The sequence below is a fragment of the Orcinus orca genome, chromosome 9 (assembly GCF_937001465.1).
Source record: "Orcinus orca chromosome 9, mOrcOrc1.1, whole genome shotgun sequence".
NCBI classification, from domain to species: domain Eukaryota; kingdom Metazoa; phylum Chordata; class Mammalia; order Artiodactyla; family Delphinidae; genus Orcinus; species Orcinus orca.
Window position 1 is genome coordinate 75,215,392 of NC_064567.1, and position 26,386 is coordinate 75,241,777.

Consider the following 26,386-nt stretch of genomic DNA (forward strand, 5'->3'; position numbering starts at 1 on the left):
AATTATTTCTTCTTTAATCTCCCATGACTTCAAGTGAATACTGCTGAAACCAAAAACCTCTTTTTTTATGACCTTTCCTATTTACAACCATAAGTAATCTGTTTGTGGTTGTGGATAGTTTAATGTAATTCAGACAGAAAGGACCAATTGTTTTCATTTGAAGAGTTACAGGACTCATTTGCAGATTATGAAATTGAAAGAGCAATTTCACAACTTGGCACTAACACAGAATCTTAAAATTAGTGCTCAGGCACCCCTAAAGATGATTTTAAAGCTTGAGAACACACAACAGTAGCCCTCCATGGCCACCCCTCCATAGGCTGGTTGTGCCTATAGGCTGTTTTTCCCATTTACAGCTGGTGAGATGCTTTAATTGGTTGATGTACGACTGACTCCTCTACAGGGTGGTGGCCATGGGTACAGGAAAGCGCACCAAAGGCAGCATGGGGTGGGGGTGGGGGGACCTTAAGGACACCGGGTGTCCTGTGGCCAGAGAGCAAAAGGGAGGAAAGTGAAGGATAACCTCAAGGCTAAGCCCACATGACCTAAGTCATATTAAATTTCACAGAGAAAGCAAAGCGATGATTCGAGAGGCAAAAAAATCGGTTTTAGACACCTTAAATTCAATGGGTATTCAAGTGAATGTTTGCTTCCAAGTAGAAAACAAAAACAGTAGGAACAAATGGAACTTCTAAGAGAGGAAAAACAAAGGGTGCACAGATTTGTTCACATTTAAGAATGGAGAAGCACATGTTGGGGAATAATACACAAGAGTAACCATGACTAAAACCTGCAGGGAAAGGAACTGAGGGCATAAATGCTGCAAAGAAAATGAACCACCGGGACTTCCCTGGTGGTCCAGACTCTGCGCTCCCAGTGCAGGGGGCCCAGGTTCAATCCCTGGTCAGGGAACTAGATCCCGCATGCCGCAACTAAAAGATCCCGCACACAGCAACGAATATCCCGCACGCCACAACTAAAAGATCCTGTACACAGCAACGAATATCCCGCACGCCGCAACTAAGATGTGGCGCAGCCAATTAATTAACTGATTAATTAATATTTTTAAAAAAGAAAGAAAATGAACAACCAAGGAAATACTAACACACGTGGTCCCAGGAGGAGCACGATCACACTGTGATCTCTAAATACCATTTCCCAAGAAAGCAGGCTTTTTGAAGAAAGGGCCGATTCCACCCCTTGAAACAGGAAATGTACGTGACAAACCTGGAATTTCTTAAACCAACCATCAGGGAAGCTATCACTATTGAGGAAGCATCAAAAGGACAGGCCTCTCAGGAGAGGAGAATTTCAGTATCAATAAGAATGATTCCAGGCACTGCATTGGTGGCGCCGTGGTTAAGAATCTGCCTGCCAATGCAGGGGACACGGTTTCGAGCCCTGATCCGGGAAGATCCCACATGCCACACAGCAACTAAGCCCGTGCGCCACAACTACTGAGCCTGTGCTCTAGAGCCGGCGCGCCACAACTCCTGAGCCCATGTGACACAACTACTGAAGCCCGCGAGCCTAGAGCCCATGCTCCGCAACAAGAGAAGCCACCGCAATGAGAAGCCCACACACTGCAACGAAGAGCAGCCCCACTCGCTGCAACTAGAGAAAGCCTGCATGCAACAACGAAGACCCAACGTGGCCAAAAATAAATAAATAAATAATTTAAAAAAGAATGCTTCCAGTAATTCTGAAACCCAAGTGTGTTTAAACTCATTAGCTCATAGTTACACAAAAACTCATTGATTCAAAAACAAAAACAACTCATTGGTTACCCTTGTAGGATGCCAAGGCACCCAATATTTATATGGTAGTAAATAAGTGGAAAGAATGAAGTATTTTTCCTATCTCTCTTACACAAACTGTACTTCAGTAGAGTAATTCAATAGCCTGCAAGGACAAGTTCCTCTTTACAAACGCATTCTGACTAATACATGAAGAAATTGTAGAATTAGAGTATTACCATCCTGCAGCCACACGACAATGAATCTAAGCAATGATCAATGGCATTTCATAACCCAAAGACAGGCATCATGTACCTCCTGATATAAGAATACAGCACCACCTATTACTTTGTCTTGTGCAAACAAACCAAAAGTGAACTTGAGTCTAATCCAAGTCCCACAAGGGTCAGAGGAACATGGTAAGTCACCACACATGGATGTAGTTCAGCAAAGTAAGAATGGGGAACATTCTGCAGAATAAACCAACTTCAACAAATACACTACACCCTCCCCCGCACCCCCAAAAAAAAGACATACCTATTGATTAAATGTCTTGAAAAATATCTTATTTGGATCCTGACTCAAATAGTTTTTTTTAAAAAGATAATCAAGGAAATATGAATGATTAGATTTGATATGTGAGAGTTACTATTCATTTAATACATTTATTTTTTAAAGAGACTGTTATGGGTTGAACTGTGTCTTCCCCAAAATTCACAGAATGGAGTCTTAATTCCTAGCACCACAGCTCGACTATATTTGGAGACAGGGTCTTTACAGAGGTAGTCAAGGTCATTAGGGTGGTCCCTAATCCAGTAGAGCTGGTGTCCTTATAAAAAAGAGAAATTTGGACACAGACACACACAGCAGCAACACCACACGAAGGGTGGATTTACACTGTCGCAAACCAAGGAACTACCCAAAGAGAGAGAGGCCTCAAACAAATCTTTCTCTCACAGCCCTCAGCAGGAACCAAATGTGCTGACGTCTTGTTATCAGACTTCTAGCCTCCAGAACTACGAGATTAAGAGTTTGTTGTTTAAGCCACCCAGTTTGTGGTGCTTTGTTCAGCAGCCCTAGCAAACTAATTTGGAGACATTTAACTTTTAGGGATGCATTCAGTATTTACTGAATTAAGTGACGTGATGTCTAGGATGTACTTTATGTACAGTAGTCTGGGAAAGGATGAAGAGGTTAGAGTTATTAAAAAGAAAAGAGACTGGCTATATATTGATAATGGTTGAAACTGAGTGTCATTATATTAGCCTTTCTTTTTGTTTATGTCTGATATTTTCCATAATAAAAAGTTTAAATAAAGGGCATAGAGATCTTTGAGATGACCATCCCAGAAGAACTATAAAGCACAGGATACAAGTCCAGGCATTGAGTGCAAGGGCATGGTAAACACAGGGAGAGAGCAGATTAGGAGCAGAAATATGTGCCTTGTACACCACTCACCTAGGGGTCACAGGGAAACACTGGTATTCCCCAAACCCCTTGCACCAGCTCATCTCTCATGAAGCAAAGCCTGGCCCGTCCCAGAGCAATGATGCATGAAGAACTCTACCACCCTCCGTTCTCTAAATGGAACAGTTTACCAATAACTTCCCCAAATAACCTGTCCAAGCCCATTCATCACTCATAACCACATATTTCCTCCAGACCTAGGGAGGATCCAGTTTCTATTGGGTTCACTGTCCAGCCTTCAGGGGCATGGTGAAAGCAAATAAATGATGATAATTTTAAGAAATAGAAACTTACCTTTCAGGGGAAGTGTTCTGTTTGAGTAACCTGATTAAGAGCAGAAACTCTACCACTTTCCAGCTGCATGACCCTGGGCAAGTTACTTCACCTCTCTGACCTCAGCTGCCTCATCTGTAAAATGGGGACATGGGACTGTGGTGAAGATTAAAACAAGTTAATTCAGCACCCGGCACATTAGTGCTCAGTAAGAGTCAGCTATTTATTGGCCAGTGCTCAGAGTCAGGCCATGGAGAAGAAAGATCCCCTATCAGTGTCAACGGTCTCATACTTGTTGTAAAAGTTCCTTCAAAATTACTTGACAGAGATCAACTACTTCTAACAACTGTTCATACTCAAATTCACTGAAGCCATGGTGATCTTCAAACAGTCCAACAAAACCTCTTCTTTCAGATTCCTGGACCCAATTCCAAAGTGTGGAGGGGTGGTGTTCCCACACCACCAATAAACAACTCTTAGATATTAGATGCACGTCTCACAATCCAACTCATTTCTGACACTATCTACGTGACACTGTCTACCTGGAGATAGAATCTGGTTAAGGGTTCAGTCCCGTAAGACTGCCCTCCACCCTTCAGAAGCCAAATGCAAGCCCAGGCTGTCACGTGTACTTCAGACCAAACAACTACAGACAGGAGGTTCCAACAAGCCCTCCCTGGGTCTGATTAATTTACTAGAGAAGCTCAAAGAGCTCACAGAAACATTTTACTTACTGGATCACCAGAATATAGTTTAGGAACAGCCGGACGGAAGAGGTGCCTAGGGCAAGGTGTGAGGGAAGGGTGTGCAGCTTCCATGCTCTCTCGAGCGCACCATTCACTCCACACTTTACCACTTTCCCCACATGTTCACCAACTAGGAAGCTCTCTAAATCCAGTCCTTTGGGGTTTTTATGAGGCTTCATTACATAGGTATGATTGATTAATCATTCGCATTGGCAACTAATTCAACCTCCAGCACCCTCTCCCGTCCCCGGAGGCAGGGGTGGGTGACAGCACACTGTGACTCAAAGTTCTAACCCTCTAATCACCTGGTCAGTAGCTCTTACCCTTAAGCGGTTTCCAAAAGTCATATCATTAACTTAACGAAAGACACCTTCATCATCTCACCACTTACGAAATTCCAAGGGTTTTAAGGAGCTCTGGGTCAGAAACGGACCAAGAGCAAATATATATTTTTATTATAAACCACAGTATCACACCTGCACCCAAGGGATTCCCTGGGGGCCAAAGAGGGAACCAGCAGGCAAGGTTCTATGCCACCTTTGAATAACTCTAACTTTATCTATATTCACATACCAGGTTTCTGCCATACCATCTCCTCCGAAGAAAAGAGAGAACTTTGAAAATCACCAACCTAGAACAGTGTTTTTCTGCTACTACATTACGACTCCAAGATGTCTGCTGCAAAAGGCAACCTTTAAGGGGCTTCCCTGGTGATGCAGTGGTTAAGAATCCGCCTGCCTGGGGCTTCCCTGGTGGCGCAGTGGTTGGGAGTCTGTCTGCCGATGCAGGGGACACGGGTTCGAGCCCTGGTCCGAGAAGATCCCACATGCTGCGGAGCGGCTAGGCCCATGAGCCATGGTCACTGAGCCTGCGTGTCTGGAGCCTGTGCTCCGCAATGGGAGAGGCCACAGCAGTGAGAGGTCCGCGTACCGCAAAAAAAAAAAAAAAAAAGAATCCGCCTGCCAATGCAGGGGACACAGGTTCGAGCCCTGGTCCGAGAAGATCCCACGGACCGTGGGGCAACTAAGCCCGCGTGCCACGCCTACTGAGCCCGCGTGCCTAGAGCCCATGCTCTGCGACAAGAGAAGCCACCGAAACGAGAAGCCCGTGCACGACAACAAAGAGTAGCCCCTGCTCGCCGCAACTAGAGAAAGCCTGCGCTCAGCAGCGAAGACCCAGTGCAGCCAAAAATAAATAAATAAAATTAAGTTAAAAAAAAATAAGTACCAGCCTCATCTCACAAGGTGTCCTATTACAGTGTATTTTTCATTACAGTCTGAAACACAGGCATCTCTCTAAAGCTTTAGCCCTTCTGCCAGAGAGTGGATGTAACTCGCTTGAGTGTAATTTACAGGGAAGTTCAGCCTCGTCCCACTACATTTATTTTACCACCCATGCCACGCTCCCCACCCCCAAACTTCAGAGAAAAAACTTCTTTTCATCATGAAAGAAGCCAAGGCTTTCTAACATTCCTTATGCCCTAGAAGTCAACTTTCTCCAAACTGGTTACTAGGGGGTGGGTTCAAACTAACAAGCCAAAGTGTTTCAATAAAGAAAGTGTTCTGTTAGGGCAATCCTATGGCCCAACAGAAAAAGCCTTTTAAGATTTCCTACAAGATCTACTTACTTCCAAAAATTGCCTCAAGCTTACACAGAACAACCAAAAAGAACTTCGAAAGAGAAATCATTAAGATAACTCTGCTGAGGAAAAAAAGCAAAGAATATTTTACATTGCAATGTTCGACTTGTAGTTTGGGGCTTTCATTTTCAGCATACTGGTTACTTGCTTTCCATGTCAAGAACCAGAGACCAACCCCCTGGTATGTCAGAAGCCTGGATGCAATTTGAGGATGCTTTGGTTATGAAGAGCCCCCCTTTACTCCCCTATGTTTAGGCCAGGAGACAGCTTCCACTTCCTTTACTCAATCACACCAGACAACACATGTGGCAGAAAAATGGATCTTACAGTGTGGAAACCTCTTCAGAGTTTCTTCCCAAGATATTCATCTTCTCACCTCAATTAAGTCCAGGAAAAATCTGATATCCAGGCCTTGAGGTAAAGCCAACAGACATTCTGCATTTTCCAGCAAGTTGTAATTTTAAATTATGCATTCCCCATAAGTATTTGTCAGATCATATATTCAAAACTTTGCCTCAGAAAATACAGTCACTCCAGGCATGGGCAGTCAGGGCCTTATGATGCAAACCACTAACTCAGTAGCTCAGTCTGTTTTGCCAGACACTAACCTCTGTGGAAGCATCATTCTACTTTCAATACCTGACCCCCAAATGAGAACCTAACTTGCCCTTTACTCTAGACCCTTCATTTACATAATTAATGGGCGTTACATTTCCCTTCCAGGAGGGTATTCCCTTTTAACATTTTATGAGTACTAATAACTTTGATTGGAGAGTACTATTAAGATGATAAGATTAGGAAAAACTCTCTCTGAGAAGTCCTTTCCTAAGGCCTTGGCAATTTATTTTTTAAATGAAGAAAGATACCCCTTAAATTCAGGAAATGGGGCCAATTTAAGACACTGAGTCAGGCAAAACAAAAAGGATTCTTCTCAAAGGTGTTTAAAGTCAAGTGTTCTGGGGCTCTATCCCTTCTTCACCTCTTTGGTGTTTGCCCAAGGTGTTCCCTCAAACCCTTATCACACACGTTTACACCCCTTAGGGCATCTGAGGATGCAGATCTGTCCAACATTAGGACTATTTGTAGAGGAGCCCTTCCAGTTCTGGTCACACCACAGATCTATTCTTCCAGTACCTCAGGCAAGAGGGTTGGAGGGGGAGTAGAAACAGTTTCTTCTATTTCCCTTCTACATTCCACCTATTTGGGGGAAAAAACAAACCTACCTAATTCTCCAGCAGCAGGTCCTTCCAAAAGTTAGTTTCCCCATATCTTTATCTGCCAAAACACTTAAGCAGTGAAACATTTAGCCAGTCCAGAACACTTGAGTGCACTTTACCATCAACCAAAACTAATGGGCTAGAAATCATTTAAGCCCCACATGACACACAAAGCGTGCATGACGTGGTATTCCAAGAACTTGAGAGGAATCCCCGTGTGTCATTCAGCAGGATCTAGTGGTAAAAAGGTAATGTAAATAAGAAATAAAAACATAAAGTATCACAGTGGTATAAAGATAATCAACAATCCAGTTACAGACCTTATAAAACGCCTCATAGCACTGTTATCTCATGGTGTTTCTGCCATGGTCCCAGATTCTGTCATTTCTTTGATGACCTCACAGAAAATGGCTTAGAAGAGCACTGGCAGAACAGGGGAGGAACTTTCACTTCTGGGATAGGACTCTGACTGGAAATTAAGCTCTCAGTTCCAAATACACCTTCCAACTCTGTGATGCTGGGACTGGGACTCTGCCCTATTATCGCACCTTTGCCAGCCATTCCCTGGTGGTTTCTGCTGACAGAATGCACAAGAGGGGGACTGGAGAGCACGAGTGGAGGTGACACGTGTTCCTTCCCATTTATCAGCATCATCCTAACAGCCATGGGTTTGGGACTCTAGCGGCTCTGGGCATTCCCAGAACCAGCTTCATCACTTCCCTTCTTCCCCCATCCCAGGCACCAGCCACAGCCAGGGAGCATCCTTTGCTCACCCTCAGCTACTCGGAGCTCTTCCTTCAAGCTTCTAGGATCTGATAACCTCACCCTGTTCCCTTAACCCCTTTCCTCCCCACTCAGCCTCAGGGTGGGAGCTGCTATAGTCCTCACTATCTATGGATTCCGTCTTTGCTCATTCAGCCCTCTAGCAACTGTGTAATTCTCCACATTTAATTCCCCCTGGTATAATACCTGTTTTTTTGTGTGTGCTATAGGCTGCATCTGAGTTAAGCACAAGAACTTTAAGTTGGGAGGAAATGAATTTGTTGTTCATACCATAGCTAAAATGTAGGGTGCACTTATATGTACCAAGCATTTTTTAAGGGTTTGAGCATGCATAATCCTATTAACGCCCATAGCAACCCAATCAAGTGGCTGTTATCATCCCCATGTTAGAAAGGAGGAAAATGAGGCTTTGACAATTTTAAAAAATGGTTCAGAGATCACATATCTAGTAAGCAGTGGAGCTGGGATGTAATCCCAAGTCTGACGCCAAAAGCCTCCTGCAAAAAACTCTAAGGCTTTTCTAGATACTCCATGCTGCTCCTAAGGACTGTTTACATGGTTCACAAATAACTTAGTGCAGGTGTATGCTTGCTTTTTTGTTATTCTCATAGGTCTTATTCTGTAACAGTCCCCTTCCCTTTTAATATGCCATCACTTGATTACTAAACAATGTCATTTGTCCTGTGGAATGTCCCATATTCTGGAACTGGCTAGGTGTTTCTTCATGGCATCATTTCATTTGTGCCCCTACTGTCTATACTTCTTATAAACTCAAAGTCAGATTGAAACTGAATCCAGTCAAACTTCTGTTTTTTTGACAAGAATTTTTCATCTATGTTGCTATGTATTTCCTATTGCGTCAAATCAGGAGGCACGTAATGTCTGGTCATTACATTTTCAGTGATTCTAAGATTAATTCGTGGATTCAAAGTCTAATTTTTCCATTATAAAGGGAGTCCAGACATATAACTGCAAAATTATCACCTTCTATAAGGCTTTGGCACGAGACAACCAGCAGGCTCAGTGTGTACAAATAAAATGTTACACAAAGTGACTCCTCAAAAAGGAAGTAACAGATGGTGGTCATTCAAGCCTTCAAAGAAAGGAAATATCCCAATCGTTCATCCTACTCCTAACAAGCCCTCAATAGTTTTTGTCAATCAGTATTTCAAACCATCCTTTAAACTGTAAAGGGGTCAAAGGTCAAGAGTTTCAAAGTCTAGTTCCACGTCTCTTTAAATTCAGAATCTGTTCTTACTTAATTCTTTGAACCCTGTGGGCCCGTATTTGCCCATTTGAAAATGGAGATAATGTCACCAACTTCACCTTACCTCAAAGGACTATGGGGGAGGGTAAAATGAAATTTAAAAAAAAAGTTAGATGTGGCAAATAAAGATTTATTCTCACAGATTAAATTTTACCCAGAATGAAGAAGAATGCCATGAACTAAAATCTTGAGAAGCCACCAAAACTAGAATCAACAATGCTCAGGAAGCCACTGCAATCTAAATTTGAAGAGATACTATGAATGAATTAGAAGGAAACTACCACTTGCCTATAGCTGATATGCTACTACACTAACAATTCACTTACTTAAAACTGGCTGCCACCATTTGACTCTTTCATTGAAAGCTACATTACACTAGATCTAGTTCCCAAGTAGAAAATCATATTTAACACAGCCCATGTTAAAATGAAGGGATTAATTAACATGTACACGCTACTATAAATAAATAACAAGGACCTACTGTAGAGCACAGGGAATTATATTCAATATCTTGTAATGACGCATAATGGAAAAGAATCTGAAAAAGAATATATGTATATATTGGGTTGGCCAAAAAATTCATTCAGGTTTTCCCATAAGAGGTTATGGAAAAACCAGAATGAACTTTTTGGCCAACCCAATGTATATATGTGTATATATATGTATATAAAATTGAATCACTTTGCTGTACACCTGAAACTAACACATTGTAAATCAACTATACTCCAATTAAAAAAAACACATAAATAAAAAAGGGGATTAAACCAGTAATCTTGATACCATGACACTTGATTCAGGGACTCATCCTCCAAGATACTGAATTTCCTAAACAAATGTTAAACTAAAACAAGAAAATGCATTGAGTTTAATCTAATGTCACTGTTTCTATCTACAAAAGTATACATTATATAACTTGAAAAATATTCAACATAGACCAAAGAACCAAGTCCTACAAAGACTAAATTCAATAACATTGTTCTGAAAATAAATGTGCTGTAAAATATTCTGAGCATAAGTGATTTGTTACCAACTGGGACCTTGGAGAATGAGACCTCAGGCCAGCTTTCCTAAACTCACCACCAAAGAAACCTTTTAACCATTCTTTGCATTTTGATGAAGGTTCTGGTTTAGTGACTCTTCAAATGTCATTTTAGAACACTAATGTGAAACACACAAAGCTAGTTACTCTTGATTTTTATATTAAAAATACACAAAAGCTGAGCAGTTTTCCCTGCACCGCCTTCTCCAAAGTAGCTTTTAAGAATTTTCAGGTCCATCATCTGGAAGAGTCAACAGACATTTCCTTTTATCTTTTCAACTACTGGGGTCTCAAATTCTCACCATGACATCATCAACATGGTTTGGAAATTGCTGACACAGGCTATTCAATTGTGCTAAAAGGTTTGTGTTTATATACAATTACTACAGTGCCACCATGTGAGCAAAAGAAAGCATAGTAACATTTTAAAATAAAGCATAAATAGCAGTATTTGCTCTTTAAAATATTGCCAAGGAGGGAACTTCATATTTAAATACAATTAGCAAAACTCATCAGAATGATCTCAAACAAGATTCTGTGGGATGTGATTGAATGAGCAAGTTTACACAGTTACCCCAGAACTTACTTCAACTTTAAATATCTCAAAGAGCAGATTGTTTTCAAAGATATAGTATACTCTTACAAAGCAAAGCCCAATGCAAGACACAGACCATAAAAGAGAAGAACCATGTGTGTTCTAGCACATCCATGAGTTGGAAGGAGAAAAACCTTTGGAAAAACTACCAATAGGCTTAGATACTAAAATCTTAGTTTTAAATATAGAAATTCTTACCTCCCACTGTAAATGAGGCGGGATATTTCGTATCTGAAGTTTCCGAATCCTGCAGAAGAATTAAAATGTTTTTTAAAAGAAAAAAAAAAAAGTAAATGCAGAAGATATTAATAGCCAACATGGATGCTTAGAAACTACTTAAAATACTTTATTAATTACAAACTAATATATAATAAGAAAAGGCAGCCCAAGAAGGAAAAAGGAGACAAAGTTATCACAATATGCATACTGAGACCGTTTGGAAATCTAGCATCATTGGATTGTTATGGCTTATTCTAAAAGCCACTAAAATTGGCAGATACATTGTTTGAAAAACATTTCATCTGATGACTATATTCTAAGTTCAAACCCTTTAGCCTCAAAGTAAGCGTCCCAGAACACAAACAAAGCCTTAGTCCAGATGTTCTTAATCTGAGATCACAGCCAAGGGGTCCATGGACAGAATTCAAGGAACTTGGATAGCAGGGGTGGGGTATGGGGGAAATCACATGTTTATTTTCACTATCCCCTAACTGAAATTTAGCACCACCTTCAATTATGGATGTTGGCATCAAACGACAGTAGAATTATATGACTTGTACTTTTGACATTAAAATAAATCAGATATTTTCACATCACTTACGTTGTTGCAGATCTTTAAATATCATGTATAATCACTACTGTGAAAGTTAGCTGTGTTGCTAGAACTTTTCCTTATTATGTTAAGAAACACATGCTACTACAAGCTTTAACATTATTCTAACTTTATTTCAAAATAATTTCCTTTATAATCCCATGTGTTTTATTTTATGCACTTAAAAATACCTTAAGAGGTCCATACTTTTCAGGCTGCCAAAGGAGTCCATGGCACAAAAAACATTAAAAATCCCCTACCTTAGTTCAAATGCCTACACATATACCTATACATATGCTATGTATATAAAACACAATATGTATTTTATATAATAAAATCTATTGTAATATACGTCCCTCTTCTTCTATCCCCTCCTCAATACTATCAGAGGGAGGGAGCAGAAGAAGAGAGGGAGGGTGGAAGGAAGGAAGGAAGGAACATGAATTATATGAGATTGTACTACGAATACCACATACCAGTCACACTCTTAGAGGGAAAGGAATTTACAGTCAACTAGCTATTTTAAAAAGAGAGAGAGACTAACAATTGGGCATGACATCTCAAGTGAAATAATTTTTTAACTTCTAGAACTATAGTTAATTTCCTTTTCTGGGTCAAACGATCCACTTTTAAGTACCACAGCAAAACACCAGATGGGACTACATTCACAGCCTACTCCTTTGTCTCTCCCATTCACCCCAAAGCCTTAAGAACAAATAAATGCCACAGACACTGCCTATCCGTTATGGAACTCTAAAGAACATATAGATGAACAAACTCAGGTACATCCTGTTTATAATGATAAAATAGACGATGAAGGAAAAATCATTTTTACATTATTTTTATGAGACAGTGAAACAAAGCACAATCACCAAGGGCAATGTATCAAAGAGATAGTGACAGAATGCCAATTTAAGAAAAAATTTTTAAACACCACATAGTCTTAGAATTTACACATTATTCTGGGATTTGTTTCAAAAATAACTCATGTGCTAAAAAAAAAAAACTCATGTGCTAATAAGTGTTAAAGCTTCAGGATGTGTACTGTATCTCTGTTTTTGTATAAGTTTTACATTTACCTTAAAAAATATACCCTAATAAAAACATTCCTAAAACATAGGTTTCAAATCTGCCATGTATTGCTTTGGGTAGCAGAAAAGTTACTCACACTGTGTAAATACTTACCCTGGGTAACCAAGGAAGTAAGAATTATTTACTATACATTGCAAGTACTAATCTGTCAGTCAAGCATCTGACACAATAAATTACAGCACAATGTTAAGAAACTAAGTATTCATCTCTACTGGACTCATTTTTCTGGGTATATATATTACCAAAAAATTTTCCCAAAAGCACACACAGAAGTATACCTAGAGAGTTATGGTCACCAAGCAGGTAATTATTCATTATTAAAACAACAAATACCTACTTCACAGGGTTCCCAAGAACTTCTTTAAATAGGACACTATTTTTTGTACATTAGAAGTAATCCATTAGCCATGTTTTCCCCACACATTCTTCAAAATGTACATCTGACACCCATTTACTTATTAGAAGTTACTCCAGAATAATTATTTCCCTTAAATGGCTGTCCCTTTTCCATTATCTGATTCTCTCGTGTTTCATTTTAGACAAATACCAGGATTATTTTCATACAGTTAGTGTTTTGACATCTAGCAGTGTTCTTTCCCACTTACCCAGTAACTAATCTTAAACTCTGCAGTTTCACCTCTAGCTCCTCTCCCCATGGTCCACTCTTATCACTACAAGAGCCAAAAGGCCCAGCATTAAAAAAGTCCAAGCAAAGGCATGAATTCTCATCTAGTACATAAACACAAACCTCTGATCCAGAAGGTACTTGAGAAAAAACGACCCCACTCAGCTGTACTAATCAAGTTGGCTATACACAGTTAAAACACTATCACCTGGACTTCCCTGATGGCGCAGAGGCTAAGAATCCGCCTGCCAATGCAGGGGACACGGGTTTGATCCCTAGTCCGGGAGGATCTCACATGCCTCGGAGCAACTAAGCCCGTGCACCACAACTCTGAAGCCCGAGCCCCTAGAGCCCTTCTTCTGCAACAAGAGAAGCCACCGCGATGAGAAGCCCGCGCACGACAATGAAGAGTAGCCCCCGCTTGCCACAACTAGAAAAAGCCCGCGCGCAGCAACAAAGACCCAACACAGCCAAAAATAAATTAATTAATTTAAAAAAAAACAAAAAAACACTATCGCCTGTATTCTTAGCTCCCATCTCCCATCTGAGCTTTTAGAAATAGGTTGGTTATATTTGGGTTTTAAATACTTAAGAGTCAAGAAAACGGATACTGTTTTCCAGTGTGATTACCCACTCATTAAAGTTCAATTTAACTATCAGCAAAATAAGTTGGTGTTTCACCTCCTCCTAAAACACACTTACGTAGTAACAAGGATCACACCCTGTAACAACAGGGACTCATTAGGCTGTCTTGTTCACTGTTGCATTCAGAGTCTGGAACAGTGTGTGGTACCTGAGAAGCACGATAGTTAAATTAACATTTGTTATAACATATAGAAGGGGAAGAAAACACAAGACTCATGGATCCACCATCCAAAAACTAACATGATTTTATTACAGCTCATGGGGGAGTGAGAAGAACAATAGCTATACTGAAGTTTGAGAACAAAAACAGGAAAATGCCGATTTAATCTCTCGTGCTATTTTAAAAGAAAACTTCCACACAATCTACTTATAAGTTAATCATATAGAATTTAAGGGTTTTCCCCCGAGAGGGAAAAATGAGGTGAAGTTTAAGCTCTCATTTAACCTTTAAAAAATGCTTACTGTGCCTGAAATAGTTGCAATAAAATTCAGTACTCTTTTTTTTTTTTTTTTGGGCTGCACCGGGTCTTCCTTGCTGTGTGCAGGCTTTCTGTAGTTGCGGCGAGCGGGGGCTACTCTTCATTGCGGTGCGTGGGCTTCTCATTGCAGTCGCTTCTTTTGTTACGGAGCAGGGGCTCTAGGCGTGTGGGCTTCAGTAGTTGTGGCACACGGGCTTCGATAGAATCAGCACTCAGGTTCAGTAATCGTGGCTTGCGGGCTCTAGAGCACAGGCTCAGTATTCGTGGCACACCGGGCTTAGTTGCTCCGAGGCATGTAGGATCCTCCCGAACCAGGGATCGAACCCGTGTCCCCAGCACTGGCAAGCGGATTCTTAACCACTGTGCCATCAGGGAAGTCCCTCATTATTTATTAAAAGCTGGTTTAATTACAGGATAAAAAGCCAATAAAGCTCATATAGACTCCTAAAGGCATCTTCAAAAGTTTTAGTAATAAATGGAACTGACTTAAATTGATTTTATGGAAGTTTTCAAATTGACACCAAAGTAGAAAAATCATATCAACCTCCACATGCCTGTATCAGTTACCAAGTATGATCACTTGATCTTGTTTATCTATACTCACACCTGTACCAACAAGTCCCACTTACATGGCCTGTCACGCTACAGTACATCTGTAAATACTGACAAAAGGACCTTTTTTGTTTAAAATTAACTATATCACCATTATTGCTTCTAAAAGTGATTAACAAAAATTCCTTGAGAATACCCACACTCTGTTTATTTCCAACTGCTTAATAACTATCTTTTTACAGTTGGTCTGTTCATATCAAGATCCCAACAATATGCGCACATGTGTAGAGTCAACATCTCTTAGGTCTCTTGGATATAAGAGTTCCCCTTCACTCTGTTTTCTTGCTATTTATTTGGAGGTCCAGGTAATAAATCCTGTGCAATTACTCATTCTGTGTTTTACCCATTGCATCCTTTGTGTCATTTTAAATAATTGTTTGCTATGTTGAATTTGATATACAATGATGTGTAATATCTTTACATTACAAAGCATAAAACATATATGAAACCACCTCACCAAATCAGAACAAGACAATTGAAGCTACCATGCTCTTCCCTCACCCTAATGCCTGCCTCCTAGAAAGTAACCATCACCCTAAATTTTTGTCATTCTCATGTCTTTTATATTAGCATCTTCTTTCAAACGACTCTTTAAGTAGACAAAATACTATTATGTCCTTAAAAACGGATAAAAACTTCATACTGAATATCTAGTTAGTTTACATTTCCCTATTTAAAAAAATTTTTTTAAGTTTGTTCAATCAGTATCAAAAAAGAGCCATACACTGCACATGCTTCAGTATGACTCTAGCCTCATAAGCTGCATGTTTCCCTTTCTATCCTTACAACTTATTCGGAGAATAAAAAAATCCCAAACCTGTCATTTGTCTCCTGTTTCTCACTGCCTGGATTTTGCTACTTACACTCCCATGGTGGTGTTCATTATGATGTTACTCTGACCCCTATAAAAGTGGTAATTAGATCTGAAAATTTGACTTGTTTTTTGCTGTTGTTTGTTTAGGGAGAGACAATAAACTATCACAGGGGAGGTTTTATACTTCCATGAAAAGATACATTATCCCTTCTTGTCTACCTGTGATGTTGCAATCACTAATGATCACTGCCTAAATCCACTGTTTCATAAAGGTTGAAAATGTATTTCCTCATTGTATCATGCCTTCCATATTTTTTTAATGAATTTATTTGTTTGTTTGTTTGTTTATAGCTGCGCTGGGTCTTTGCTGCTGCGCGGGCTTTCTCTAGTTGCGGTGAACGGGAGCTATTCTTTGTTGCGGTGCGCAGGCTTCTCATTGCTGTGGCTTCTCTTGTTGCGGAGCACGGGCTCTAGGTGCGCAGGCTTCAGTAGTTGTGGCACAAGGGCTCAGTACTTGTGGTTCGTGGACTCTAGAGCACAGGCTCAGTAGTTGTGGCGCACGGGCTTAGTTGCTCCGCGGCATGTGGGATCTTCCCGGACCAGGGCTTGAATCCGTGTACCCTACATTGGCAGGTGGATTCTTAACCACTGTGCCCCCAGGGAAGCCCCGTATTTTTTAATTTAGCTGGAGTTCTTCCATAAAGAACAACTTTCCTTTATCACATATTTGGATACGCTGAACCGAAGTAAGTATAGTAAAGGCAGGGTAAGTATTTGATTCTTTCCGTTCTGCAGATGGTTTTGTGCTGCTCATCACATCCCCTTGCTCACCTCTGATTTCATTCACAGCTGTGGGAGACAGTCCCAAGCACAGTGAAGTTGTCCCGCCTCCTTCCACCCCTAAGCACACCCTTAGGCATCTCTGTTTCACCTCAGGTTTTTCACCAAAGCCTCAGAAGAGTTCAAGAACAGCCCAGAAGAATGTAAATTGATACAGCCACTATGGAGAATAGTATGGAGGTTCCTTAAAAAACTAAAAACAGAACTACCATACAACCCAGCAATCCCACTGCTGGGCATATACCCTGAGGAAACCATAATTCAAAAAGAGTCATGTACCACAATGCTCACTGCAGCTCTATTTACAATATCCAGGACATGGAAGCAACCTAAATGTCCATCAACAGATGAATGGATAAAGAAGATGTGGCACGTATATATAATGGAATATTACTGAGCCATAAAAAGAAACGAAATTGAGTTATTTGTAGTGAGGTGGATGGACCTAGAGTCTGTCATACAGAGTGAAGTCAGAAAGAGAAAAACAAATACCATATGCTAACACATATATACAGAATCTTAAAAAACAAAAAAAAAAGGTTCTGAAGAACCTAGGGTCAGAACAGGAATAAAAATGCAGACATAGAGAATGGACTTGAGGACACGGGGAGGGGGAAGGGTAAGCTGGGAAGAAGTGAGAGAGTGGCATGGACATATATACACTACCAGATGTCAAATAGATAGCTAGTGGGAAGCAGCTGCATAGCACAGGGAGATCAGCTCGGTGCTCTGTGACCACCTAGAGGGGTGGGATAGGGAGGGTGGGAGGGAGGTGCAAGAGAGAGAGATATGGGGATATATGTATATGTATAGCTGATTCAGTTTGTTATAAAGCAGAAACTAACACACTATTGTAAAGCAATTATACTCCAATAAAGATGTTTAAAAAATAAACACCCTTTGTCAAAAGGGAGAATTAAAAAAAAAAAAAAGAACAGCCCAGAAACAGAGGAGAGATGAAACCCTCAAGACAACCTGTAATTTACAGAGGAGAACGTTGCGAGCCAATAGATAAATGTCCCAGTCTTCCACCTGGGAAGCATTCTGTACATTCCTCAAAGGTCCTATTTCCTTATGGCAACCTCAATAAAGTGCCCTTCCTTGGCTTGTCCTAAACCCCCATTTCACTCTCCCCATTCCCTCATTTTGGAGAATGGTTTATTTTGGAGATGAAACCATCTCCAAAATAAACCAGCTTCATGCAAATCCTCATTTCAATGTCTTCTTTCAGGAGTTCAAAGACATTATTATTTCAAACTTTTCAGAATGATGAGTTGGTCCCCTGGCACTGTCCAAAGATGACCAAATGCTTATTTTTTTCAGTAACATTATGGATTCACAAATACTTTGTGTGTATCAACCCGCTGCATTAATTCCTTTTAATGCTCAAATTGCCCCATCTTTGGCATCAGTGGAGGCCTCTTCACACTGATCCTGTATCTTTTGAAATGACTCCAGCAATCTTTGAGAGCTTTTTTGCCTTCTGTTATGATAATCCAGGTTCAACTTGTACACTTCCTGCCCCCATCTGCAACCAGTTTCATCTACATGGAGCACCGGTTCCTTTTAGTCAGAAATAATACAACGAGACACAACCTGGGTGCTGTTATAGGGCTGGTCATCACTCCTAGGCCAGAGCTAGACAATACCCATTTTGTTTGAAAGCGAAATAAACCATGTGTCCACGGTGATTACAGTCATCCTTCCAAATTCACAGGGGATTAGTTCCAGAAGCCCCTCAGATACCAAAATCCACGGATGCTCAAGTGCCTTATATAACATGGATAGTATCCCATATACTTTACTTATTTATTTATTTAAATTTATTTATTTTATTTTTGGCTGCGTTGGGTCTTCGTTGCTGCACGTGGGCTTTCTCTAGTTGCGATGAGCGGGGCTGCTCTTCGTTGCGGCACGCGGGCTTCTCATTGCAGTGGCTTCTCTTGTTGCACAGCATGGGCTCTAGGCACGCGGGCTTCAGCAGTTGTGACTCACGGGCTCTAGAGCACAGGCTCAGTAGTTGTGCACGGGCTTAGTTGCTCCGCGGCATGTGGGATCTTCCCGGACCAGGGCTCAAACCCGTGTCCCCTGCATTGGCAGGCAGATTCTCAACCACTGCACCACCAGGGAAGCCCCCATATACTTTAAATCATCTCTAGATTACTTATAATACCTAATGCAATGTAGATGCTATGTAAATAGGTGTAAATACAATATAAATGAGATGTAAACAGTTGCCCCCAAAAGGCAAATTCAAGTTTTGCTCTATGGAACTTTCTGGATTTTTTTCCCCAATTATTTTTCATCTACAGTGGGTTGAATCCACAGATGCAGAACCCATGGATATGGAGGACCAACTGTTATTTTCAATTCAAATTTTAGGTTACTATGTTTTTGCCAAAAGTCTTTGATATTTACATCTTTTTTCCACATTAAAGCTTGACAGGTATAAATAAGAATATAAACAAGAAAATGCTTTACGTCTGTTATGGACTGAATGTTTATGCCCCCCCCAAAAAAATTCGTATATTGCAGCCCTATCCCCCAATGTGATGCTGTTAGGAGATGGGGACTCTGGGAAGTGTTTAGCCTAATGTGAGGACATAAGCATGGAGCCCCCATAATGGGGTTACTGTTTTTCTAAGAAGAGAGACCAGGGCTCTGTTCACTGCACACTGAGGAAAGATTATGTGACCTCACAGCAAGAAAGCATCTGTCTATATAAGCCAAGAACGGGGCCCTCAGCAAGAACCCAAAGAATCTGCGTGCACCTTGACCTTGGACTTCCCAGCCTCCAGAACTGTGAGAAATAAACATCTGTTAAGCCATCCAGTCTATGGTATTTTATTACAGCAGCCCAAACTGCCTAAGACAATGTCTGTTATCTCATGTAACCCTCCCAGTCAGCATTTTATAGATTCGAAGACAAAAGCACAAGTTTATCTTGCCCAAACATACCCTGCTAATGAGTGGCAGGGTCAGAATCCAGCTCTTGGCATTCTGGCTCCACAGTCTATCCTCCTAACTATATTCCATCTTACTGATTTCACTTATAATCCAACCAATAATGTAACCATTATCAAAAAAACTTCAGAAAAATTACAGGTTGCGTGTTAAACCCAAAGGTCAAAGATATGCCAATCTCAAGCAAAATTTTCACTTTGCTCCACAGCTTTAAACCGTACAATCAATTCACATACTAAAACTCAATACTGGCATTAAATAGACAAGGTTACATATGAATACCAAGAAAGTCAACTATGCTGGAAACTCAGCTAATTCAACTGCCTCAAGATATTATGAAAATTGTATACACTGGCACCTAGGCCCTTAGAGCTAGTCATTTCATGCTAAGTCGTAGTGCAAGACATACAAGTGTACAGACTTGCAACCTTCCATCCAAACCACCTATAAGTCCTAAATGTTCATTTTGTTTATCTTGTTTCTCCCAAAAGGCCATCCCTCCTTTCTTTCTTTCTACTATCACTTATACAAATCAAGAGAATCACCACTTTCCCACTTCACAGATATAAAGAGGCCGAGGCTTGGATCATGATCTAACACAGCTAATACCAGCTGAAGACAGGAAGAGAAAACCAAGTCTAACTTAACTTCTAACATTTTCCTCTTTGCCTTGATCTCTTACGCGAAGAGCTGGGACACATGGTCCATATGTGTACTGATCATTTTCAAATAAAAAGACAAGCCTCTGGACTCAGAGCAGTATGGCCTGGCCTCTTCAACCTGTCACTTGCAGGCACTCTGAACTGGCTGCAGGTTTTCATTCTTAGCTGTGCCCAACCAACACAAACTATGCCCAAAGAGGAAGTTCAACCTGGCCAAATTCAATACAATTACTTGTACTAATTGCAATAGTCAATACTGTAATTATATCTATCCTTGCTTCTTTTATACAGTTAAAAATTAGCTCCTTAAAAGGTCAACCTCAATTTTTTTTTTTAAAGCAGAATACTCCAAGTAGATGAATACCTGGGGAAATGATGCATTTCAGATTGCTGGTGATAAGTGTCAACTGGCATAACCCCGCCTCATGACTAACTCGGCAGTCTCTTATCAAATCCTCAGACTAGAAGTGCAGCCTCTCAAGCATTCTCCTCCTTACAGTGTCTCTCTAGATAAAGCTGCAGCCGACTCAAAAACTTAGCTGTAGGGCTTCCCTGGTGGCGCAGTGGTTGAGAGTCCACCTGCCGATGCAGGGAACACGGGTTCGTGCCCCGGTCCGGGAGGATCCCACATGCCACGGAGCGGCTGGGCCCGTGAGCCATGGCCGCTGAGCCTGCACGTCCGGAGCCTGTGCTCCGCAATGGGAGAGGCCACAACAGTGAGAGGCCCACGTACCGCAAAAAAAAACCACAACAACTTAGCTCTAAGTTTGTAAACAGGTAAAACTGGGAAGAACCCAAATGTCCGGGTAAAAGGGATAAGCTCAAAGGAAAAAAAAAAGTACCCCTGCAAAACATATATATATGTGTGTGTATATATATATACACACACACACATATATATATTATGTCAAGGATAGAAGTGTTCTTGATAGTGGGTGTACTTTCACAGGTGTATATATAGCTTTCAAAACTCATCGCGCCGGGGACTTCCCTGGTGGTCCGGTGGTTAAGACTGCGCTCCCAGAACTTCCCTAGTGGCGCAGTGGTTAAGAATCCGCTGGCCAATGCAGGCGACAAGGGCTGGAGCCCTGGTCGGGGAAGATCCCACATGCCGCGGAGCAACTAAGCCCGTGCGCCACAACTACCGAGCCTGAGCTCTAGAGCCCGCGAGCCACAATTACTGAGCCTGCGTGCCACAACTACTGAAGCTCACGCACCTAGAGCCCGCGCTCCGCAACAAGAGAAGCCACAGCAATGAGAAGCCCGTGCACTGCAACCAAGAGTAGCCCCCGCTCACCGCAACTAGAAAAAGCCCGCGCACAGCAACAAAGAACCAACCCAGCCATAAATAAATAAATAAATAAAATATCAAAAACAGACTCACAAATATAGAGAACAGACTTGTGGTTCCTAAGGGGGAAAGGGGTGGGGGAGGGAAAGTTGGGAGGTTGGGATTAGCAGATGCAAACTATTATATATAGGATGGATAAACAACAAGGTCCTGTTGTATAGCACTGGGAACTATATTCAGTATCCTGTGATAAACCATAATGAAAAATACGAAGAAGAATATATTTATGTATAACTGAATCACTTTGCTGTACAGCAAAAATTAACACAACATTGTAAATTAACTATATACTTCAATAAAATTAAAAAACAAAGAGATGTCATTCCAAGGGTGGTCTAAGGAGCATCTACATTCGAATCACCAAGAGGGCTTACTTAAAATGAAAATACCCAGGCCCTAATACAGACCTCCTAGATCAGAGTCTCTGGGGATGGGGCAGGGAAATGTGGTTTCACACACACTTAAGTTTGGTGGCCACTGAGGTCTATTTAACAGGGCAAGCCCCATGAAGGCCAAGTCATTTCTACCTTATTGACTATTGTATACTCCCGTGCTTAGCAGATTTCCTGGTTCCTAACAGGCAATTACTCAACAATACTTCAACAAGGAATAAAGAAACAAAAGTCTCTTTTAACACAACAGTTCTAAGTGAGAAGCTAAGGTGATTTTTCTGTCATCCCTCAGCTCCCACATCTTCATGGGAATAATATCCATGTCCCACTAAGTAAAACAGAGGTATTTATCTTTCAAAGGTGCACACTATCATCTGCATCTATGTAGAACAGTCTGACAGCCCTAAGCGTACGGATGGAAACTTGGTAGAGTCCAGGAAAGGCTGAATGTTCTTCTACGTGCTGTTCTTATTACTAATGCCTGCAAATATACACTGCTATCTCTTTTTCTTGTAGGAGACTATATGTCCCTTCAACGGAGGAATATAAAGTTCTTGACCTTCATTAGGATATGTGCAAGGCAAGATGACAGATCACTTTGAAAAATAATAGTTGAATTAATAGGACACAAACTGATCCTTGATTCCTGAATAACCAAAAGATTTCTCTAGTCTTCACACTGAGAATCTGAAAATGTGTCTTTAACCAGAAAAGTTACCACAAGTATTTCAACCAACCACAGAAATGCATGTAGTTGAACATCAGGGACAGTGTCTATTTAAATAAAAGACCCAGTGCCTGCATGACTCTTTCAAAAGTGTAGGGCTTCCCTGGTGGCGCAGTGGTTGAGAATCCGTCTGCCAATGCAGGGGACACGGGTTCAATCCCTGGTCCGGGAAGATCCCACATGCCGTGTAGCAGCTGAGCCCGTGAGCCACAACTACTGACCCTGCATGCTGCAACTACTGAAGCCCGCGTGCCTAGAGCCCGTGCTCCACAATGAGAGAGGCCACTGCGATGAGAGGCCCATGCAGTGCAACAAGGAGTGGCCCCCGCTCACCACAACTATAGCAGGACCGCGTGCAGCAACAAAGACCCAGCACAGCCTAAATAAATAAAATTTATTTTTAAAAAAGTGTAACATTAACACAATATAGCAAATACATATATATTCCTTGAAAATTAGGGTGGTCACAAAGGAATGAAGTACTAAGATACAAAACCTCTAATACGTTTGAGTCAAACTGAAAAATAATCATTCCCATTTTCCCACAGTTAAACTAATTTTATAAATACCATTACATTTTTTCCCAGCAAGACTCATCATATTTTTTTCTTTTTTTTTTTTTTTTCCCCCAGTACGCGGGCCTCTCACTGTTGTGGCCTCTCCCGTTGTGGAGCACAGGCTCCGGACGCGCAAGCTCAGCAGCCATGGCTCATGGGCCCAGCCGCTCTGCAGCATGTGGGATCTTCCCGGACCGGGGCACAAACCTGTGTCCCCTGCATCTGCAGGCGGACTCTCAACCACTGCGCCACCAGGGAAGCCCCATCATATTTTTTAACAAGTGATTTTACAAGCTGTGTTATCTTTTTTTTTAATAAACTTATTTATTTATTTATGGCTGCATTGGGTCTTCGTTGCTGCAGGCAGGCTTTCTCTAGTTGCGGCGAGCAGGGGCTACCCTTCATTGCAGTCCGCAGGCTTCTCATTGCAGTGGCTTCTCTTTGTTGCAGAGCACAGGCTCTAGGCGCATGGGCTTCAGTAGTTGTGGCATGAGGGCTCAGTAGTTGTGGCTCACAGGCTCAGTTGCTCTGCGGCATGTGGGATCTCTCCAGACCAGGGCTCCAATCAGTGTCCTCTGCATTAGCAGGTGGATTCTTAACCACTGTGCCACCAGGGAAGTCCCACAAGCTGTGTATCTTAAAACTGCTCTATCCAATGGAATATTCACTGGTCACATGAGGCTACAGAGCACTTGAAGTGTGGCTAGCCCAGTCCAAACTGAATTGTTCTATGACTGTAACATACGTAACAGATTTTACAGACAGTAGAAAAATAGGAGTATAATAAGATTTCTCAACAATTTTTATACTGATCACATGTTAAAAAATTTAAAGTTCTAGACTAGGTTGTATAAAATATTAATTTCACCTATTTTTTACGTCTACCTGTGGCTACTAGAAAAGTTTAAATTACATATACATAGTTCACATCTTTCAACCGGACAGAGCTGATCTAAAATGTAGTATACTTGTTACCCAAAGGGAAAACTGATTGAATTTTATTTCCATTTATCAAAGTAATTTCAGGATCATACAACATTTTATATGTAATACTTATTTTCCACATAAAAGTCCCCATCACTAAGTAAACTATATCTGCAAGAAGAGGTGTTTTAAGAGGACTCAATTTTTAAAAGTGCTGTATTTTGAACATAGGGATATCTCTATATTAATGTTTTATTTCATATTACTGATACCTGGACATGGTCCTTATCCAAGACAAATTCTTGGGTTTTTTTGTTTGTTTTGCTTTTTTAAGTGAGAAAGTTGCAGTTGGTCATTATCAAGTTATATAATCTTCTCATCAACTTTAGCAACTACAACAATCCCAGTACACCTGACAGTTTGAACAATGAAGTTTAGATGCCTTCTTGTTTCCAAGAAGTAGAGTTATACAATTCACATGGTTTATATTACTAATTTTTTTATATTTCTAATTTTAATATTTTGTATAATCAAGCAAATAAAATAACAATTGTTATTGCTTGCAAGAGAATCAGTATGAAAATTCTGTTTTATGTAATTGAAGAATTTATTTTTCTGATTTGGGGTTTTTTTGTTTTTTTTGTTTTTTTTTGCGGTACGTGGGCCTCTCACTGTTGTGGCCTCTCCCGTTGCGAAGCACAGGCTCCAGATGCGCAGGCCCAGTGGCCATGGCTCACGGGCCCAGCCGCTCCGCGGCACGTGGGATCCTCCCGGACCGGGGCACGAACCCGTGTCCCCCGCATCGGCAGGCGGACTCTCAACCACTGCGCCACCAGGGAAGCCCCGGGCTTTGTTGTTGTTGTTGTTTTGCTGTACGCGGGCCTCTCACTGTTATAGGCTCTCCCGTTGCGGAGCACAGGCTCCGGACACGCAGACTCAGCGGCCATGGCTCACGGGCCCAGCCGCTCCGCGGCATGTGGGATCTTCCCGGACCAGGGCACGAACCGGTGTCCCCTGCATCGGCAGGTGGACTCTCAACCACTGCGCCACCAGGGAAGCCCTCGAGTTTTTTTTTTTTAATTGAAGTACAGTTGATTTACACTGTTGTTAGTTTCTGGTGTACAGCAAAGTGATTCAGTTATACATATTATTTTTCATATTCTTTTTATTATAGGGTATTACAAAATATTGAATATAGTTCCCTGTGCTATACAGTAGGACCTGTTGTTTATTTTATATATAATGGTTTGTCATGTAGCAAGAAAACAAAGATATATAAGTTTAATCCCAATATCTCTGACATTCCTCATCCAGGGCAACTCAACTCTTTTCTTCCAAGATATAACCATACTAGACTTTGCAGATAACCTTGCACTATCATTATACACAAAAACACATTATGACTAACATCTCCATGCTCATGGAGGACACAAGTCTCTCAAGGGAAGAAACTCCTGGTCATATTTATTATATAGATATGATTGGCCAAAAAGTTTAACATAAGCCAAAAGGAGAGAGTACACTAAGCACCAAAAGGTATAAAAGGCTCTCACCTTTGCAGAGTAATTACCCTCAAGTGTATCTGGAACTCATCTACCTGCCCTCAGGCTTTTTCTATAACACAGACACCAAGAGTTTAAAACGGCCCTTTCTGCCCCCCTTCCAAAATGTTGTAACCCTTTTGAAAGCTTTACTATCAGAAAAACCATCCGAATCTGTCATTAACAATCTGTACAGGACATTAAATTTTAGTGGGCTGGACTTTAGACTTTCACACCTTGTAAAAATGTTGAAATAAAAACTTATGCATTTTCAAAACACTTAAGAACATGTTAAACAGCCAAGCACTTTAATTAATTGCCTAAAGACCGACTTGTAGAAACAAGTGCAAAAACCTAGGCGATAGGGACAGATCGTCCACCAGGGGGCAGCACACCCGGAATCTGACACACCTCTCACCACCGTCTGTTCACGTATCACGTTTTTTGTTTTTGTTGTTTTTACCACAGGCTTCAGAAGGGCTGGGGAAAGACCTAGGTCAAAGTTTTAACGTTTTTTTCTAAGAGGTTCTACATCATACACATACACCTACATTTAGCATGTTCTACTGATAATGAAATCCGGAACAC

General features: G+C 41.1%; 1 protein-coding gene across 1 annotated transcript in view; it reads right to left on the reverse strand.

The window, feature by feature from the left end:
* Nucleotides 1–26,386, reverse strand: part of IGF2BP3 (insulin like growth factor 2 mRNA binding protein 3) — a 138,902-nt gene that overhangs the window by 88,471 nt on the left and 24,045 nt on the right. Inside the window, exon 3 of the mRNA XM_004263433.3 lies at nucleotides 10,961–11,009. Within this exon, the coding sequence (XP_004263481.1) occupies nucleotides 10,961–11,009 (49 nt within the window). The remainder of the gene's footprint in view (nucleotides 1–10,960; nucleotides 11,010–26,386) is intronic.